General features: G+C 40.6%; 1 protein-coding gene across 1 annotated transcript in view; it reads right to left on the minus strand.

Moving 5' to 3' along the window:
- Positions 1–21,962, minus strand: part of grin2aa (glutamate receptor, ionotropic, N-methyl D-aspartate 2A, a) — a 163,882-nt gene that overhangs the window by 53,140 nt on the left and 88,780 nt on the right. The window contains exon 2 of the mRNA XM_085351498.1: positions 1,429–1,595. Within this exon, the coding sequence (XP_085207624.1) occupies positions 1,429–1,595 (167 nt within the window). The remainder of the gene's footprint in view (positions 1–1,428; positions 1,596–21,962) is intronic.

Here is a 21,962-nt window from a genome sequence, read left to right on the forward strand (position 1 = left end):
ACTTCAATTCATCTAGTCTTCTACTGGTGTAATGTAATTTTGATGTTGTTAATTTTAATACATTGAAAGTGTTTCTAGTTAAAAGACTGAGTTGGCAGGGTTGGTTAATGCTTTGATAATCCTGTAACATGCTGTGTGAGGATTGGGGACACTTAAATGATTAGCAGTGGAAACCCACCTGCTCACTCTTTTAGAGAGAAACAGGTTGAAAAAACGGTCAGGTATTTTTTTTTAATGCCCTGCATTCTGGTAGCACTGCAGTGTGTTGTGTTCTGAGGGAATGCACACTGAGTGGTTGGCTTCTAATCAGCATAAAGTTAAAGTCTAGGCTACTTTATTGCAAATGAGGGGCTTCTGGGTCAACTCAACACCTCCAGAAACTCCCCCGAAAAACATTTAATCAAGTTACTGATCTAAAATGCAATCAAAATCAGAAACTGCATCACTTCTTTTAACAAATGTTTTTAGAAAAACATTGTGTATGCGTGAGAGAAAGTTTGCATCCACTATTATCATAAAATTAGAAATCATAATTATCGCTATGATTATCATCGTGAGTTCCACTTCTGAAACTTTAATTTAATTAATACCTGCAAACCTTAATGTCATTTAATATTTTGTGTTATGTAACACACTTAACAGCGTTACAAAAACTAAATGGTTGGATAATTGCCACATATCAAAACAAACAGCATAACTGATTTAATGAGCCATTTGATGTTTCAGTGCACTGCCTGCATTCTTTAATCTTTGAGACAAGCAAATGGTCCTGTTATGATAAACCAGGTAGCCCAATAGGCAGCTGACTAGCCAGAAAATACCCAGGTCGGATGTGTGCACTGTGGGCTACTAATCCTGTGAGCCTTCAATAACCATAAATACAGAGTGGCAGTGGCAGACTGGTCCCACAGCCAGTTGTAGGGGGATAACTAACCCTGAGGGTGGGAGGCATTTCCTGTACTATACCCAGCAGCAGCAGTGGAGTTAACAGCCCCAGTTCATGGTGAAAGGATTAAAAACATATAGGGAAAAACAATGCAAGCACGGAGAACAGGCCACTCATCTGTGGAACCAGCTTCCAGTTGTGATTCAGGAGATTGACACGCTCTTTACTTTTAAGATCAGGCTTAAAACTATCATTTTTGCTAGAGCATATAGGGCTGGATCACGTGACCCTGAATCCTCCCTTAGTTACACTGCAATAGGTGTAGGCTGCCCCAACCTGAGCCTGGTTTGCTGGAGGTTTCTTCCTGTTAAAAGGGAGTTTTTCCTACTATCGCCAAAGCGCTTGCTCATAGGGGGTCATATGATTGCTGGGGCTTTCTCTGTTGATTAATTGTGGGGTCTATCTAACAATATGTGATTTGGCGCTGTATAAATAAAATAAAATTGAATTGAACTGAGAACACACCACAGTATTGTTCTAACCTGTTGTCCACAGTAGTTTTCAAGATGTTGATGAATTCCTGGTAGCCTGGGAACTTTGATGTGACAATGGAAAAGATGTGCCAGTCATACTCCTCCATGATGTTCAGCATGAGCAGAGCCTCCTGTTGGATGGAGGCACCAAACTGGAAGAACGTTGACTTCACATCCTAGGAACAAAGAGAAACACAGAGACACAAGATTAGCTGAATATTCATTAGACTATCTGTACTGGGGGTTTTTGTTTTGTTATTTTGGGGGGGCGGTTGCACTTTTCAGATTAGTCCACCACCTATTCGAACTTGGAATAGGTGATGCATCTCGGAAACATCAATCAGCAACAAGGCATTTAAATCTTGGCACAATATGAGTAGACAGACTCTCTCAGTTGCTCACCCACACACATACACACTCAAACATGCATACAGAGATTGAGAGTAATAAGTTTCTTGCAGAGGAAATATATGGATGAGGGCCTCAGAACAATTCAATTAAGACCAGATTGGATTGGTGCGGTACAGACCAGGCTGCAGAACTCTGTGGGCATGGTTCTGAGGAACAAGGGTTGCATTCACTCCAAGTCGCTCATATTCACTCCATTAAACCTGACTGAGAATCATTTGCCATTTAATTCAGCCAAACTCAGACATTAGCTTGGACAGCGCAGACAAGCACAATTATAGATGGACAAATTACTTCTATTCATTTATGCTGTATTTAAAATAACTCATTATAGTGGACTATTAAATGATGTGAAATTAGAGAAAGCAGCGAAGAATTAAAAAGAGTGTAGCATTGCAAAAAGTGTGGACGAGCAAATGTGTTACCTTGTCTTTGGCTGAGTATTGCACGATCTTCGTGCTTTTCTGTTACCTTGAAATGTCAGAGAGTTCACACATACCTTATCTTGACACCACTTGTTCTGTGTCACTTGGTTCTCTTATTATGATTGAGGCAGGGTTGTGTGGAGGTCTCCTCTGTCTGTGTGTGTGTTTGTAAAGCTGCAACCTGACAGCTTGGGGAAAAAAAACAACCTAAAAACCATAAAGGCTAAGAAACAGAACAAAACACTGGGCTCACACCTCAAAATTAATAAATGCGCTGCACACGGTTACACAAACTGACACATAAAGGCACACTTTGCTAGTACACACTGCCCGCGGCCTGCTTCTACCGTAATTTATCCACAGTGTGGCTAAAGTTGAAAAAAAAAAAGTGAAACAGCAACCATAATGCTCTGAGTCACTGCATATTGTAATAGGGCCGAACATTAGCCTCAATCCCATATGCTGCAACAGTCAAGTCTAATCAGTTTTGAAGAGACCTTTAGAGAGACCTAAAAAAGGTCAAAAATCATTCCAAACCCTGCACCCATAAAAAACTATATACGGATGGGCAATTTGCTGTGCCCAAAGAGGTGACTATCATTACAACATGTAATTATCATTTTAACTAAACAAACTGCCATTATTGTTATTATTACTGGGTTTATGGTGGCCTTTGGTAGTGATGATGGCTCAATCGGGTTCTACCATACTCAAGCAGAAGCTGTTGAGTAACTTCTTCAGACGCTGTACTGTTATTCCATTTCATTACTCCCAAATGCATTGTGAATGGAAAACTTATGGTGGCCCTGAGAAGTCAAACTGAACCGCAACATAAGAAAACACCAGCAAAAGAAAAATGCTGCAAAAGCACATGAAAAAAAAAGTTAATTAAAACACAAAGGAAGTAGAAAAAAAATCTGAAAAAACGTGTTTTCGGGGGAGACAATATTGTGACGGACAAGATGTGGAAGTGACAGAAAACCAAACTATTAATATAAGTACTGCACTGAGACAGGCTTAATAGAAGCAGAGGATTCATCTGTGTTGTTAGGGAGAAAAAAATGCAGGTAATGTGTGTTTTAATTGCATAATTCATATAACACTGTAAACATATGTTTGCTATTAGCCACTTGCTGTTAGCTTGTCACTTTGGCAACTCTTCCAACATGTTGTTGTCCCCCAAAAATACTTCTGTTGCGTTTTGTACGTTTTGGGTTTTTTTTCCCTTAGTTTTGGAGTGAGTTTGACCCCTCAGGGCCACCGTAAAACTCACTTAGATGCTTATGCTACTCACTAGCTTACCATAAAATTTCTCTATATTCTCAGGTTGGGACACTGATTACTGTGGCACCGCACCACTTATCTTATTCTGTATTTCAGCCATGACATGTATGAAAGGGTAATGTAAAGGTCCAAATTTCATTTTGTGCTGTTACTAGAAATCCATCACAGTCAGATCTACACTTTGTTCAACCTGATCTCGACTCACTTTGTGTTTTGCTACAATGAGTGAAAATACACAGCTGTGGAAAGTACTCACACACTACTGTACACTTTTCTGGCTCAGATATACACTACACAGCCATATTCATATTCATATATTCACCATTATAATATTTATTTTAACAAATAGCATCCACCTGTAGGCTCTGATCACACTTTCCCAAGAATAAGTATACTACATTTGGCTTCATTTAATAATATTTAAAAGGGTCAAGTAGTCAGACACTTTAACTACAATGACTGATAAGCTGCAGCAGGTTTAGATGTAATTAGTACTCACGTTTTTTCCCCCCTATCAGGAACACGGATTGATTATGTGAGATTTTAATAACTAAATGTATGGAACTAGTCAGCTGCATCAATTAAACATATCAAGTACTTTCTATTCCTATAAGCCTCTCTTCTATTAGGTTACAGGGTATTGGCGTATCACCAATTTCCTGCAGGTAAAGTTGCATTTCTCTACAGGGTAGGTTTTGTACAATATATTGAAAACGCATTGTGAGAATAAAAAGAGACACCAGCAGAAAGCACTGGATGGCTTTTGTAACCATATCGAGCACTGCATGTAATTTCATCGCCTCTGCACAATCTATCGTTTTCTTTTCTACTGTCTTGATAGCCTCCAAATAATGCGGGAATTCACTGTTTGCATTATTTGGGTCAGTGTTGGAGAATGAGAAAACGAGTGAGACTCTTCTCCCTATATCGAGACGCTTGAGTGCTTTTTAATGGTATTGTATCTGTATGTGGGGCTGGCTCACTATACTCAGATTTGAGTGTTCTTCAGAGACTCTCTGTGCAGCTCGGCGCTCTATTGTATGTTCTAATGGGGTAGAAACTGAAGCGATGCTTGAGCATGGTGGGACAGGAGGGAGATCATGCTTTAAGACTTGTCACTCCCTGTCTTCATCACGGCAGCAGCCGATGCTCCCACGCTTTCCTGCATTATACAAAAGGATGTAAACATATAAAGGCCTGGTACTGGTAGTTATGTGTTGGTGAATATGGATAAATTAGATAAGGAACAGTGTTTTTGCTTTTGTGACTTGTTTTGGCTTAGACATACAACTAGTGGAAACCATCTGTCAACATATTTGCCGGCAGTGTGTTTTTGAGCTACTGTGCCATACACTGCTAATGGTAATCATGCTGCTCTCATACTTTTTGTTCCACAGTAACTTTTGTTGAGGACAATGCATTTTTCAGCATAATAGATTTCCAGGAACTTTCTCACCCATAAAGGAGCAATTTAACTCCTTGGAAAAACATCAAATTTCAAAATGCATTTTTTTTCTAGACAGGAAAAGTATAATGATGCCAAAGGCGACATTTATGCAAAATTAATTTGGCAAAAGCTAACACTGGTTATGAATAATCTCCCAAGACCTCTGATCCACTGATATGTTGTGTATACATGCGTGTCTGCACTTTAAGAGTGTGCTTTTTTTTTTGCTTGTTTCTGCCCATCTGAAGGAATTCAAGCTTTAAGGCTTCCCAGGAGAGGAAAGTACCCAAAAATCTCCCTTTTCCCTAAAATAATTACTCCTTGCTGGTGTCAAGTGAGGCTTGTGCCTGTATTCATTCATGTAAGCCAAATCGTGTCTCTTTAATTTCCCTGAATCTCATAATAGCAGATTCAGGGAAATGATATTTTACAATCCCAGCAGAAGCCAACTGCACATAGGAACTGACTGGGTTTAGGCTGGGCTTCATATCATTTTACGAGCATAAACAGAAACAAGTGCAATGAGAACATTGCGAACCAGACTTTGGTAGTCTTAAAAATTGGTATTTTAATAAAAGAGATCTTGAAGAAAAAGAAAGTTTATGTTTAAAGCACCAATGCAGGCAGAAAAACTCCCACATACATGAAATCAGTCAGACACAAACAGAAAGAAAAGCTAGAGGGCAGAGAGAAGAATACACTACAGAGGGAATGGGCAGAGCAGTGGAGAGAAGGCTGTTGAAGTGAATAAGCAGTGTATGACTGTTTCTAATTAGGACAGCTCACAATCCGTGACATCAGAAAACATGCCAATCATTTCCTCTCATTTCACCCTTGTCAAATGTGACATGTCTTTGCTTTCCACTCAAACCTTGAGCTTGTGGTGTCCGCACACACAAAAACACCCGTGCGTGCACACAAATTAACGCACAGGCTGTCACTCACAGCTCGTTCCCTTTCGCCCCTGTCTGCCACATTCCTGGTCTCCATCCTCTCTTAAATTTCGCACTCTGTTGCATGCACTCAAACACGACAACAGTGATGCACACAACAAACATGCACCTACCCCATGGGGCAGGACAGTGTGTCTATTGAGACTGAGAGGGGAGTTATAAATAGTAGTCCTCATATCCTCTACTGCTGATAGCATCTTGCACTGTCTAGTCTTATGACATACACACATACACACATACAGATACATATAACGCTCAGAAATGCACACACAGAGATAAGCGTGTATTGTGAGTTGAGATTGTGAGGCTCACCTAGACAAAAGGCCTGATAACGTAGAAAACAAGCACACCAAAATCTGCATTTATCATAAAGGGGGTGTCATACCTATCTTTATATCACATATTCACCATAGATAGCCAGCTATCTGCTGGGTTCATGGGAGGAGAAACACACTGATATGACAAAAATTCCTCAGTGGCCACTTGCTAAATATAAACAGGCACAAAAATAGCTGTCGAAAAACAAAGGAGGAAAAACTGAGCAGGCAGCGCTGACCACTGACCGCTTGAACATTCACAAACAGTATATACCATCACTTTATTAAGAACAGAGTATATCTGATTATTGCATAAATGTAAATGTAAGTCTTTTACCAGCCTGTCTGTAAACAACAGCAATAACGCCACAGGGCTATAGTAATGTCTAACTGTATGCTTTAAAAGTAATATGGAGTCCAATGTTATAGAATTTAAGCCATTTAGGAGACTGTAGTACCTGCTTAATACATCTCACCCAATTACAGATGCTTTTCCCTAACAAGATCATCAAGGTCCGTCTGTCCACCTGCTAATGGTTTTTAAATTGTTTTCTTTCTTTGATATTAAGGCATTGCCAAAGGTTAAACTTACACCCACTAGTCACTTTGTTAGTTACACCTGTTCAACTGCTTGTTAATTCAAATCTAATCAGAGAATGACAGCAACTCAAAGCATGTAGGTAGACACTGATAAAACAAAGTAATAAAGTTCAAATTGAGCATCTAAATGGGGATGAAAGGTGATTTAAGTGACCGTGAACCTCGTGTGGTTGTTGATGCCAGATGGCCTGGTTTGATCTGCTGGAATTTTTACACACATCCATCTCTAGGGTTTACAGAGAACGGTCTGATAATTTTTGCAACCAAGGCATGGAGAAAAATGTCGCTGAATGCACAACAAGTCGAACCTTGAAAGAGACCAGGTGCAACTCCTGTCATTTGAAACAGAAAACTGAGGGTTTAATGCACATGAGTTCACAAAAATTGGACAATTGTACCCACTAGTAATCGCTGGTTTCAGCTGGGTAATCCTCCATGTCAAAAAAGCTCAGCTCACTTGGAAATGATTTCTTGAACAGTTTGAAGTCCTCTCAAATGTCCTCTCCAGTCACCAGATCTCTCCAACAGATCACTCTTGGGATCTGGTTATGTCATGTCAATGTAAACCAAAATCTCTGAGAAATATTTCCACCACTTTGTTGAATCTGTGCCAAAAAGAATTAAATACGTTCTGAAGGCAAAAGGGGTTCAACCTGTTACTAGCAATGTGTAACTAACAAAGTGGCTGCTGAATGTACAGCCATTACAGATGATATTTTAAAAAAGTTCTTTAGTAGAATCAAAGCTGCACATAAACCTATATGAGATTCTACAAAGTAAGACTCTTCAGGGTTTCCTTATAGTCTCAAATTGAACATTGAACTTTAGAAATGTCTTTCTACACACGGCACATTGTTCTACCTAAACTGGCTAACAAATATGCAAACGTTTCTTTGGGATTTACACGATCACAGTATTTTAAAACAATAAGCAGATCTCTGAGAGGCACTCTGAATAAGAAAGTACACTTTTAAAGGCTGTTGATGTGCTGTGGTGTGACCAAGTGGGGGGAGGCATACATCCTTTGTTTGTGTTGGATAATAATTGTAGGGAAACAGTAGCCTTCAACTGCAATAGCGGCTACACACACAGACAGAGAGCGAGGCTGTATTTGACGTCACAGAGGAATATTTTTGGCTTGAATGCAGTCCGGTTTAGCAGATAACACACACACACACACACACACACACACACACACACACACACACACACACACACACACACACACACACACACAGACATGCACACAGAGGGGAAACAGAGACCTACTGGAAGTTTAACACACAGGAACACTGCCCGTGTGCACGCGTGTATGTTTGTGTACGTGTGTATTATTGCTGTGGTTCCTCTGTCAGGACTTTTTAACAAGCAATCGAGTCCCCACGGGGAAACACTGACAAAATAACATCATCCCTCCCATCCTCTCTCTCCCCATCCTCTCTCTCCCTTCCTCTTTCTCTTTCCATTTGTCTCCCTGTGCTTGCCCTCTTCTCCCACTCACTCTCTTCTCTAATAAGTCCAATATCTTCCTCTCTATGTCTTCCTTTCTTTTTCGTTAGCGCTCCATCCAGAGGCCCTGTCTGTTCTCACCTCCCTCTATCCATCTTGCCCTCTCCCACTCACTCCCTATCTCTTCTAATAAAGCCAATATGCTGCTACCCTCCTCTGGGAACCAAATCTTACACCTAAGCAGAAACAGCCATCCTCAATTCTTGGAGGGTAATTTAACATTTTACCTTAAAAATCCTCTTATTAAAAATGAACAGCCGCATAAGATGTCACTGAAAAAGAAAAGCCTTGTTATTTCTGTAAACTTTTTTTTGGACCTTGCTGAGTGTCCTTAAAATAAGGCATAAAAGAAAAAGTCTGATGTGACAGATGTTTGCAAGTGGGGAGAGGAATCACGCAAAAATGTAGTAATCTGATTACAGTGGCATCTTCCCCCACCACAGCCCGGCTTGTTATTTATCTCAGCACTATCATCTCTGCTCTCACTCTGCTTTGACAGACTGTGCATTTTCACACCTGCCACACAGACAGAAAATGTGGAGATCATTATGAAAATTATCATCACTATCGAAAATTGCCAAAATCAGCAGCCATAACCATCATAATTAGTCCCGGTATTTTTGCTGTGTACCTAGTTGCCTAATTTCCGTCTTTCCCTCCATTATTTTCTTACTATTTTAGGTTTTCGTTTTCTTCTTCTCCTTCCTAGTTTTGCACCCTTCAGTTATCTTTTTCTTTTTTTTAAATAAATCCTTAGTTTCTTGGCTTACGTCTTACCTCGTTCTTTTAAATGAAAACAAACATAACACCAAAAAATTCCCACCACATGAGCTGTGGTGCTAATCACAATAAAATAGGAATTTTGAATTAGGAAGTCGCTGCACGCCCTTATTGAACACATAAGTAATATTTTGACAAGAAACCTCTTTGTAAGGATTACTTATTGAAACATGTTTTCTTTCCAAGTACTGAATAAAGTAATCCTGTGTGGAAGCACTTAGTGTGCAGTCGCCTTAAAGAGTTTTAAAGAACGGGAAGCGTTTAACACGAGAGTTTGGTACAATGCAAAGAAAATAAAAAAGAGGGAGATATAAAACTGTAAAGTTTAAGAGCTGTTTATTAGGAAATTATAATGCACAAGAAAGCTGCACGCAAACACATAACTCACAAATGGCACACATTATGTGGTCGCATTACGATGTTTGTGCACGCAAGCATGCGCGTCTTGCACACCGTCTACTCAAGGTAAGGAGATAAGTCTTGTTTGTGTGTGCGTGTATCTGTGCCAGAGGGCTGTGTATCATGCTGAGTTTATTCCAAAGACACAAACAACATAATATAAACCTCAGCTCAAACAGAATGGAAGAACACCCACTACCCAGGAAAAACAAGGAAATCAAAGGCCTCAAAGGCCAGATTTACACAGGAACAAAACACCCTAGACCTACATTTATGGAGTCGTAAAACAGCCCAGAAGAAAGGCTGAGATGACTTGGGGGAGCATGAATACGTAACTGGTGTGAAATCATTTTTAGTTTAATGGCATGTTTTCAGGAACAGCATTAGGATACCTCAGATTTACCTTTAGGTATATAACAGAAAGTTTGATCTTTCAGCTGGAGTTGAAGAAATGCAAGCTCGGATAAATAGGGACAAATCAGCCAGTGCAAATTAGCATAGCCGGCTCAAAATGGATAGCCTAAGACTGTCTAAACCAATACCTAAAAATTTGGATTAGGATGTTTTTTACCCACAGTTCATTGGTAGCTGAATCCAATTGCATCTCTTCCAACACTTGTTTTAATGTGTGCAGATATTTTTTTTACATTCAAGTGAGGCAAGTCATAAAGAGCATAGTCGTGCAGCTGTTAAATGGAACTGATCACATTCTGTATACTGTAACTTACATTTGGTGGTAAATCTCACAGATTAAATCTCATGTTTTTTGCTTTCTGGTTGAGGGTTTTATGAAAGCAGCCACCTCCAGGGCTGAGAAATGAAGAAAATGTGCCCCAAACAGCAATTTCTTGCACAGCCACTTGGGACTGACTCCAAAAATATGTCACTCCTCACAGATTCATATACTGAAATGATCAAAATTAGAGCAGAAATTTAAAAACGTTCATTCATAACAACTGTGTTATAAAAATTATTCACATTTTTAAGTTCTATAAAGGCTTAGTTGCTGAAGTTTTGGTACTTTGGACATACTTTAATCTATACTATTGTTTTCAGGATACTTGAATTTCAAACTCATTACTACTTTCAATACCACATTAGATTAGAACGGTCCAAAAAGTAATATTTATGACAACATAATTTTAGGTTCTCTAATGTAGTGCAAAAAAGCTAAAAACCAAAAAAGCCAATAATATTTTTATGCTGGCTGGGGTCATTCTGTGCTTCTCCATCTGATTTTTATTGATTCCATCAGATGGAATTGTTTTTTCAGTCTGCCACTGTTTCTGTTTAGTTAATGCTAGCATTTTCTCTGCTTAAATCTGGGATTTTAAGAGAATCATAACACATTTTAGACACAAATATTTGCGTTATTCTGTTAAAGTGATAATGTAGTGACAATATTTGCCGCCTAGCAACATTAACATTATCGTTTCATCATTAGCCTTAGCCACTAGCCACTATCCAAATAACTTAAAAGATGGCTAATGAGACTATTGGGTACTTGCTAATAATTAAATGACTATCTATATGGGATTGTTATTTGTGTTGTTAGAAAAAAACACACACATTCTGAAAGCATCTGCTGTAATCTGATGTGCATCTTGCTAGATATTGTAACTACACACTAGAGACACAGTGTGTAGCTACAACAGCGACACAGGTATAAATGGTGCTTAAAAGAAAATTAATGTGTGAAAAATTGATCTACACAAAATCGCCATCATCATCATTAGATTAGATTAGATTAGATTAGATAGAACTTTATTAATCCCTCGGGTGGGTTCCTCTGGGAAATTCGATTTCCAAAAAAGCACAGCACCGACAGAAGTTACAGAGTTACAGAATATTATATATATATATATATATATATATATATATATATATATATATATATATATATATATATATATATATATATATATACTGAACAGGGTCCAGTAACCATCACAGTGGCAGATATCCAAGAAAGGGTCTCCAGTATGAAGAGTTGGACAGCACCAGGGCCCGACATGGTTCACGCCTACTGGCTGAAGAAGCTAACTGCACTCCACGAGCGTCTGGCAGCACAAATGAACCAGCTGCTAGTTAACGAGAGACACCCGGAATGGCTAACTGAAGGCCGGACGGTCCTGATCCCCAAGGACCCAAAGAAGGGACCGGTCCCCTCCAACTACCGACCAATAACCTGCCTCAGTACTACATGGAAGCTCCTGTCAGGCATCATATCGGCTAAGATGAACAGGCACATGGGTCAATACATGAGCGGGACACAGAAAGGAATTGGCAAGAATACCAGAGGCGCAAAACACCAGCTACTGGTAGACAGAACAATCAGCCGAGACTGCAAGACCAGACTGACCAACCTGTGCACTGCCTGGATTGATTACAAGAAGGCCTATGACTCAATGCCCCACAGCTGGATACTGGAATGCCTAGAATTGTACAAGATCAATGGGACCCTAAGAGCCTTCATCAGGAACTCAATGGGGATGTGGCATACAACACTAGAGGCCAACTCCAAGCCCATAGCACAAGTCACCATCAAGTGCGGGATCTACCAAGGAGATGCTCTGTCCCCACTGCTGTTCTGCATAGGCCTGAACCCCCTCAGTGAGATCATTAACAAGACTGGCTACGGATACCGACTACGGAACGGAGCAGTTGTCAGCCACCTCCTGTACATGGATGACATCAAGCTGTATGCCAAGAGTGAACGAGACATCGATTCACTGATCCACACTACCAGGCTATACAGCAATGACATTGGAATGTCGTTCGGACTGGAGAAGTGTAGTCGGATGGTAACAAAGAGAGGGAAGGTAGTCAGAACTGAGGGGATTGAACTACCAGAAGGCAACATTGCAGACATAGAGGACAGTTACAAGTACTTGGGGATCCCGCAGGCGAATGGGAACCATGAAGAGGCCGCAAGAAAAGCTGCAACCACCAAGTACCTGCAGAGGGTCAGGCAAGTCCTGAGGAGTCAGCTGAATGGTAAGAACAAGATCCGGGCCATCAACACGTACGCCCTGCCCGTGATCAGGTACCCTGCTGGGGTAATAGGCTGGCCAAAGGAGGAGATAGAAGCCACTGACATAAAGACAAGAAAGCTCCTTACCATGCATGGAGGGTTTCACCCCAAGTCCAGCACCCTGAGGCTGTACGCTAAGCGGAAGGAAGGGGGCCGGGGACTGGTGAGTGTCAGCACCACAGTCCAGGATGAGACAACGAACATCCAAGAATACATTGGGAAGATGGCCCCAACTGACCGAGTGCTCAGTGAATACCTCAGGCAGCAGAAACCCAAGAAAGAGGAGGGAGACGAGGAACCATCATGGAAGGACAGGCCCCTGCACGGTATGTACCACCGGCAGATAGAGGAGGTGGCTGATATCCAGAAATCCTACCAGTGGCTGGACAAAGCTGGACTGAAAGACAGCACAGAGGCACTAATCATGGCAGCACAAGAACAAGCTCTGAGCACAAGATCCATAGAGGCTGGGGTCTATCACACCAGGCAAGACCCCAGGTGCAGGCTGTGTAAAGATGCCCCAGAGACAATCCAGCACATAACAGCAGGGTGCAAGATGCTAGCAGGCAAGGCATACATGGAACGCCATAACCAAGTGGCCGGCATAGTGTACAGGAACATCTGTGCCGAGTATAACCTGGAAGTCCCGAGGTCAAAATGGGAGATGCCCCCAAGGGTGGTGGAGAATGACCGAGCTAAGATCCTGTGGGACTTCCAGATACAGACGGACAAAATGGTGGTGGCTAACCAACCGGACATAGTGGTGGTAGACAAACAGAAGAAGATGGCCGTAGTGATCGATGTAGCGGTTCCGAATGACAGCAATATCAGGAAGAAGGAACACGAGAAGCTGGAGAAATACCAAGGGCTCAGAGAAGAGCTCGAGAGGATGTGGAGGGTGAAGGTAACGGTGGTCCCCGTGGTAATCGGAGCACTAGGTGCGGTGACTCCCAAGCTAGGCGAGTGGCTCCAGCAGATCCCAGGAACAACATCGGAGATCTCTGTCCAGAAGAGCGCAGTCCTGGGAACAGCTAAGATACTGCGCAGGACCCTCAAGCTCCCAGGCCTCTGGTAGAGGACCCGAGCTTGAAGGATAAACCGCCCGCAGGGGCGTGCTGGGTGTTTTTTTTTTATAATACACACACACACACACACACATATATATATATAAATACAGAGACAATATAAATAAAATATACGAAGGGGATAAATAGAATAAATAGGAATAAAAATAAAAATACAAGTGAATTGCACATTTCAAGTATTGAGTCTATTGCACTGTTGACTATTTACAAAAGTATTGCACAAAAGGTATTGCACAGTGAGGTGAAGAGGCACTACAGCTTAGTTGTTCCCCCCTCCTTTGTCCTCCTGTTTCCCCTCCCTCTCCCCTCCAGGGAGGAGTTAAACAGTCTGATGGCGTGTGGGACAAAGGAGTTTTTAAGTCTGTTAGTTCTTGTCTTTGGGAGAAGCAACCTGTCACTGAACAGACTCTTCTGGTTGTTAATGGCCGTGTGCAGAGGATGTCTGGCATTGTCCATAATGTCCATCAGTTTCTTTAATGTCCTTTTCTCTGCCACTGTCACCAGAGTGTCCAGCTTCATGCCGACCACAGAGCTAGCCCTCCTGATCAGTTTCTCCAGCCTGGATGAGTCCTTCTTTGCTGTGCTGCTCCCCCAGCACACCACAGCATAGAAAAGTACTCCAGCAACCACCGACTGGTAAAACATCCTCAGGAGTAGGGCTGCTCGATTATGGCAAAAATGATAATCACGATTATTTTCACTGAAATTGAGATCACGATTATTTGACGATATTTATTTCGTCCGCCAGAGCTTTTCTTTTTTTTTTTTTACATGCTGTAGTGCCATTTGTGGGAGCATTTCACGTTGCTATATATCAATACAACTGTTATAGCCCATATTTTTAAAATGTGTATGTATTAAGTCCATAGTAACTACATTAATTGCAAAAAAGTGCAATAAACTACAAAAAAATTGAAAATCGTTTTTGTTTTTACATATATTTCTACTTGGAGAAATTTAAGAGGTTTATCCCTCAATACTACCTACATCAAAAAAAAAATGGGAAAATGAAACAAATATAGCAATATCAGATAACATTTGGTATGAGCAGTGCACTTTTCAGTGGAGAATTTCTAGTTCTAAAACATGGAAATGTTACGGTTGGAAGAGTATCTGTAGGTTTTTTATTACCCCTGCACAAAGTAAACATTATTTTAATCACTCTAATTGCTGGAGAAATTGTGGGGCCCAAGGAGTAAAACATTTTCATCTGTTCTGGTCTTGCCCAAGGATCAACATTTTTTGGGTATTGATCCACTCTGAGTTGCAGATTATTTTTGGTATGCAGCTTCCCTTTAATTGGGACGAACTTTTGTTTGGATATTTATACTCAGTAAATGTAGATAAAATGTCTAAGCAGTTGTATGGTATCCTGAGTTTGGCTGCCCGTAAAATTATTACCAAGAAATGGCTTAGTGCGAAAATTCCATCACTGGGTGATTGGCATGAGACTGTACATGGGATGTTTAAAATGGAAAGAATTACCTTCATTAAAAGACTCCAGTTTGATATATTTAGTGAAATTTGGGGTAAATGGAAACACTACATCCGGTTAAGGAGACCCGATCTTGTTTGAATCTCTGTAACTATATATGCCACATTTCTGAATCGTTATGTGTTTATATGTATATGTTAGTATGTATGAGACTACAAGTGAACACATATGTAAGTAGGTATGTGTATGTATGCTTAAGAATATGGGTGTGTGAGTGAATATGTGTGTGCGAGTACATACACACTAGAGGGTACACCCGTCTGTTTTTCTTATTTTTATTTATTTATTTTTTTTATTTACGTCTGTTCTTGATTATATGTTTATTTTGGATTATTTGTGTTTATATAGGTTGTTTAATAAAAAGAGAATAACAAAAAAAAAAAAAAAAAAAAAAAAAAGTGCAATAAACTACAAAAAAAAATTGAAAATCGTTTTTGTTTTGTTTTTTTTTACATATATTTCTACTTGGAGAAATTTAAGAGGTTTATCCCTCAAAACTTTAAATACAAAAAAGTTGCAAAAAATAGTTTACAACAACAGGAAATTTATTTTGAGTGTCTTCATAGTTTTATTTTTGGAGATACAGCAATTTTTATATACTGCAGGAAAAACAAAAAAACAATCCTATGATGCAAATTTGCAAAGAATGTGCATGTGCATCAAAATAAACTATTTCCAGCAGTGCAATTCGAGTTCTAAGGCCTACAAGTAAAAAAAAACTACATTTTCCGCAAAAATGACGTCACTTGCGATAGTTCGCGTTGACATCTTTTTCAATGTGGGAAGTGTTATGAACAGCTGATCGGATCGGCAAAGCGTGTTTCTGGAATATTATGTTTTTGTTCCTGCAAGCGCTTTTTATGCAATTTTTGCAAAGCTATATGTGGAAGGAAACCGTGACCTAGGACAAGCTGATGGCATAAGATGTAACTCCTCTGGTTTCATATGGAAAAAAATTTATTGTGCTAGCTTAGCGGTTCAGGTTCTACAGGGATTTAAAAATAGTTATACAAAACGAGCATGCTGCTCTGACCGGCTTTAAAGGGTTAAGAATAACAATGTATTGAATAATGACTTTAAAAAAATAATATAAAATAGTGTGCAAATACTGATAACAGTGCAAATGTTTGCAATATAAGAAATAAATGAAAAATGTGAACTTTGCAGTGTTGCTCTGTGGTGCAGCTACGACACCATAGCAAAGTTTACACACTGTGTCTACTTGATCCACATCTGACTCCGCGAACCCATAATGTTTCCACACCACTGAAGTTTTTTTTCTTTACCTTTCTTTTCAACCAACGGCAGTCACTCTCCTCTCCAAATAACTTCTGCTTAGCTTTCCGAGCTTCCCTCGGGTCCTCTTAATTGTTGTGACGCGTGTTCGAAATGCAGAGCAGTGCGCTTGATTTGCCACACGGAGCAGCGCGAGAGTAAAGCATGAGGGAGGGGCTAATAATCGGCTCAGTCATTTTTAATGATCGTTGAAAGCCCAGATCGTAATCGTGATTAAAATTCGATTAATTGAGCAGCCCTACTCAGGAGCTTCCTGCAGATGTTAAAAGACCTCAGCCTCCTGAGGAAGTACAGTCGGCTTTGGGCTTTTTTATACAGGTGCTCTGTGTTGCATGACCAGTCCAGTTTATTGTCCACCCACAGCCCGAGGTACTTGTACTTGTTGACCACCTCCACCTCCTCCCCCTCTATCTGAACCGGCAGTGGACCTGCTCTAGACCTCCCGAAGTCATCATCATTTATAAAAGATTTTCTCACACTTTAATCACAAAACCTATATGCTAAAACATAAGATAGTGAAAAAGAGCATGCCTCATCCCCCATCACATAACCTCCTCCTACTCTGACATACAACTATATGGAGGCAAATCAATACCGCATAATGTGCTGATAGTTTCCCCCACAGAGATGCATCAGTCAGCTGCCATGGTCACTGCTAACTATGCTGGCAGTATCAGTGATTCATCACCGCTGCCACCGACAGCTACTGACACCAAGAGACCTACTTTGAAGAGGATGACACAGAGCAGGGAGGGCAGGAAGAATGGATGGAATGAGTGGCAGAAAGACAGATGAGGGGAAGGCAGCAACAATGGCAGAGAGCAAGAGGGGGAAAAAAGAGAAAACAAGCAGAAAAATTAAAAGGTGATGATGAAGTAAGAAAGATAATGGGATGAAGCAGGGAGACATATATATAGACATAGTTCTATATACAGTGTTGAAGGTGGTACAGTGACAGTTAGGCATTGAATGTTTTTCTCTGTTATTTCTTCCGAGTGAGATGAAATATCTACATCAGTCACTTGTATGTGTTCTAATGACACAGCGGTGTTTGATCTAATGAAAGGAAGCAGCAGGAACAGCTACTATCAGATCTAAAATATAGTAATCAACAAGTTTTCTAGACCATATACCAAGAGAAATAGAGATGATAATTTGTTATGACAGCCATTAAAGTTATATTGCTCCCCTCATCCCAATACAAAAAAAAAGAGCTTTTTCAGAAATGTTGATCATCGTCCTTAATCACATCCTGTCATTGACCAGCCAGGAAAAACTTGGTTTGCAATGAAGGAAATGTTTCTCTTTCATCTTTCACAGGAGCACTGTTCAACTCCTCTTCCACCCACACATTTGTCTTTAAAGTAGAGATATGTTTTTTCTTATTTTCTCTCACATATACATATGGATCCATATCGTGCATGTGACCGAAGTTTTGAATAATGAGCTCATGGCTATGTTTGATGTCACAGAGAGAAGAGCACCTTAATATGGTTTCCATCAATATGATCTCAGGTAGGACCCAACGCTACTCTGAGCAGCACAATACACAGTAAATGCAGCTTCCTGTCCCACAAATAACACCAAATGGATTTTAACTAGTTTTGGTGAAGAAAACGGGCAACGTAGCTAAGATGTTCTTTATCATTCTATCTACTGTTGCAAGCCATTTTACAAACAGGGGAAACAGTCCAGAAAACTTGGCAGTCGTAAAATCTTCAACATTATTTTTTTTTAACATGGCCAACATGGGAGTGTATGGAAGCCCATTTCCGCCACAAAATATCTATAACTTGAAATTTCGAGTTATCTTTCACAGTATTTTGAGTTATATTCTTAACACACACAGTTATTCTTATTAACTCAAAATTTTGACAAAAACAACTCGGAATTTTGACTTATTAACTCAAAATTTTGAGAAAAGTAACTCTTAGCATTGCCAGTCTGTGATCTACATGAATGACTTGATTTTCTTGTTATCCGGAAGGATTTGGCTCAGAGGAATGCTCACTTAAAACCGTATCATAAGCTACCAATGTATAGCAACAAACTGGCCCTTTCGAGAGTGCGTTTGCCGATAGTAACGCCATGATTCAGCTAATAACACAAGGATTTCATCATTTGTGAAGCCACGCTGAAAATACTCAGCAATGTGTGCATTCACAACTGTAGCTTAGCTGTATCATTTGTAGCTGAGGACTTCAGCTTCCTGGTAACAAGGAAATGATGTCATTCACGAAGATTACTGATTGGCAGTGCTAACTCAAAATTTTGAATTTACTTTTCTCAAAATCTTGAGTAATCTACATCAAAATTTCAAGAAATAGAACTCAAAATTTTGAGTTATGGATATCGTTTTTTTGTGGCGGAAATGGGTTTCCATAGAAGTGCCTTAAATGTGCACTTTTTAATGTATTTTTTATGCAACATAGCTGGCTGCAAAAAGACTTCTACTTATATTAAACACTGTCAGACACTGGCCCGTTTTGAATAAAGACAGATCTAAGTAAAAGCCTTCCTGATAAATTTATGGGCTCATTCACACTTTTTAGGCCTCATGCTCTTCATACCTGGTTTCAGAACACCAAAAGCCTTTCCTTCACTTCCTGTAGCTTTGTTAACAAGGCGTGTTTCACACAGCTTGTAGTAGTAAGGCTAAATCCCTGATTACATGTACGTCCCACAATAAGCAGGCAGTTTACCAAATAAACCTTGTGCTCCAGCATGTGTGGTGTTTGTTCTTATACTGTGTGGACTGGATTTCAGAATATGCCATTTCCAATTAAGAATGAGAAATGATAGGTTTATGGTTTGTTTTTAGAAGCTCCACAATGACAAGTGAAGGAGGCAGTGCTTCTGTTTGGGAGAAAATAGACAGATCTTGGCTTAAAGGAAGGAAGGTCTTAAAGCAACCGTGTCACGGTACTGGGTCGTGTGACCCAGTGTTTGAGTTTTATGTATTTTTGCATTCATTTTCGATCTAGTTAATTTCTAGGTTGCTGTTTAGTCCTTATTTCTTAGTTGTTTCTGTCATCTCCCCCTGTACTCAGTCTCCCTGGTTCCTTCCTGCGTCTACGTTTCGCGTCTATGCAGTTATGTTAAGTTCATGTCATGTTTTATCTCCATGTCTATGTCTCTGTGTTTCCTGTTTTATTTTGGAAGAGTCTGGTGTTCTTTGTTCATTGTAGTTAGTGTTACTCTCCCCTGTATTGTCATTATGTTTCATTCTAGTCAACTGTGTTCTCATGTGTCTCCACTTCCCCTGATCACCTCATGTGTGTATTTAAGTCCTCAGTCTTCCTTTGTTCGTCGTCGTGTTGTCTGTGTACCTCCCCTCTGGTCAAGTTAAGTGTTTTTCAGGATTCTGTGCAGTTCATGTTTGCCATTTGGTTTATGTTGTTTTTCATGCAGCCGCACGATGAGGTTCGGTGCAGGTCATGTTCATGTCTGTTTTGTCACGCCATTTGGTTCATAGTTTCCATGCATCTGCACAGCATTCTGTTCACAGTAATCATAGTTATTCCTTTCAGTCAGGTTAGTGTTTTTCCAGTTTAGGTTTTTGGTTAGTTGCAGTCTCTGTCCCTGTTATGTTTTGTCCACTCCCCTCTGCATCAGCCCAAATAAAGGCTCGCTTTCAGTTTAAGTTCACTCCCGTCTCCTTGCCTGTGTTCGCGCCTGGGTCCACCAAACACACTCTCCACACGGTGTGCCCCCGCTGGCCGTGACAAACAGTAGCCAAAACCCTGTCTCAGACAGGGGCAAATTGATAAGCTTTAAATCCAACAATAATAACATGGAGCCATATATGAGTACAATGCGTCCACCATCAAAGAAGTAGGAAAGAGAATAGTGAGAGACTGTAGGGTACGTTATCTCCAATAAATACATGCATTTTCATTCAGACACTTCCTTTTATGTTAGCAAAGTACTATATAAGCGCTATGCCCCGAACCCTATTGTCATCACTAAGCTGTCCTATTTCTGTTTGATTGGCTGCCAGCGAGGCCTGCAGCGTAATTGGCTTCATTTCATTGGCCAAGCAGATGGACAGCACTCCTGGGAGGACTCCATCAGGCGATATCTGTTAACAACATGCACAGAGTTTCACACAAACACACACACAGACATACACATGAACAGGGCTAGAGGGGAACTCCCTAATGCCTAATGTACCTTTTACCATCACAGATGGGTCACTTACATTTCTGGGCACAAGAGAATGGTAAATGGTAAATGGCCTGTATTTATATAGCGCTTTACTAGTCCCTAAGGACCCCAAAGCGCTTTACATATCCAGTCATCCACCCATTCACACACACATTCACACACTGGTGATGGCAAGCTACATTGTAGCCACAGCCACCCTGGGGCGCACTGACAGAGGCGAGGCTGCCGGACACTGGCGCCACCGGGCCCTCTGACCACCACCAGTAGGCAACGGGTGAAGTGTCTTGCCCAAGGACACAACGACGAGACTGTCCAAGCCGGGGCTCGAACCGGCAACCTTCCGATTACAAGGCGAACTCCCAACTCTTGAGCCACGATCGCCAGAGAAATGAGACTGGACGAAAAAAGTGGAGTGTGAAAGATTGGAGTGGAGGGGTCAGCTGAAAAGGCACAGAGTATATCAATTTTGTGATTTTCTTTTAACTTCAGTTTTTTTTCAATAAGCAGAAGAGATAAATATTACAGCGTTAAACAGTTTTCACTTTTGTACAAAGTTAAACTTACAATGGCGTGAAAATGTCTGGCTAATTAATTATGTTTGTCTTTCTGATAATCATTAGTTTTGCACCAATTAGTCAGTTAGTCATTTATACATCTTTAATCAACATGAAAACAACAACAAAAGTTCAGATTGGAATTTTGGGCAAAAAACACCAAATATTTGCTTTAATGTTCTCAAAATTGAGGATCCACTGCCTCAAAATTGTCTCATATAAAAGCAAACCAAATATTTGGAGGTTGTGAAGCATCTAAGGAGCTAAGGTTGCATTGTGATGATCTTTTTTTTTGTTGGTCAACCCAATCTAGGGGTGTCAAACATAAAGCCTGGGGGCCAGAATAGGAATTGGACTTTTAACAGTATTTTTTTTTATACAGTTTTACAGCTTTTCATAATGATCAGACCTTACCCTTTGGGCGACCGTGGCTCAGGGGGTTGGGAAGCGTATCTGTAACCGGAAGGTCGCCGGTTCGATCCCCGGGCTCTCTGTCCTGGTCGTTGTGTCCTTGGGTAAGACACTTTACCTACCGCCTGCTGGTGTTGGCCAGAGGGGCCGATGGCGCGATATGGCAGCCTCGCTTCTGTCAGTCTGCCCCAGGGCAGCTGTGGCTACAACTGTAGCTTGCCTCCACCAGTGTGTGAATGTGAGAGTGAATGAATAGTGGCATTGTAAAGCGCTTTGGGTGCCTTGAAAAGCGCTATATAAATCCAATCCATTATTATTACCCAAACCCATTCATACTACACCAAAGAAGTTAAGCAACAGATACGGAGAAGTCTAGGCA

This window comes from Diplotaxodon limnothrissa, linkage group LG4 (genome assembly GCF_057381915.1).
Source record: "Diplotaxodon limnothrissa isolate DT_005_m linkage group LG4, D_limnothrissa_male_GT1.1, whole genome shotgun sequence".
Classification (NCBI taxonomy): Eukaryota; Metazoa; Chordata; class Actinopteri; order Cichliformes; family Cichlidae; genus Diplotaxodon; species Diplotaxodon limnothrissa.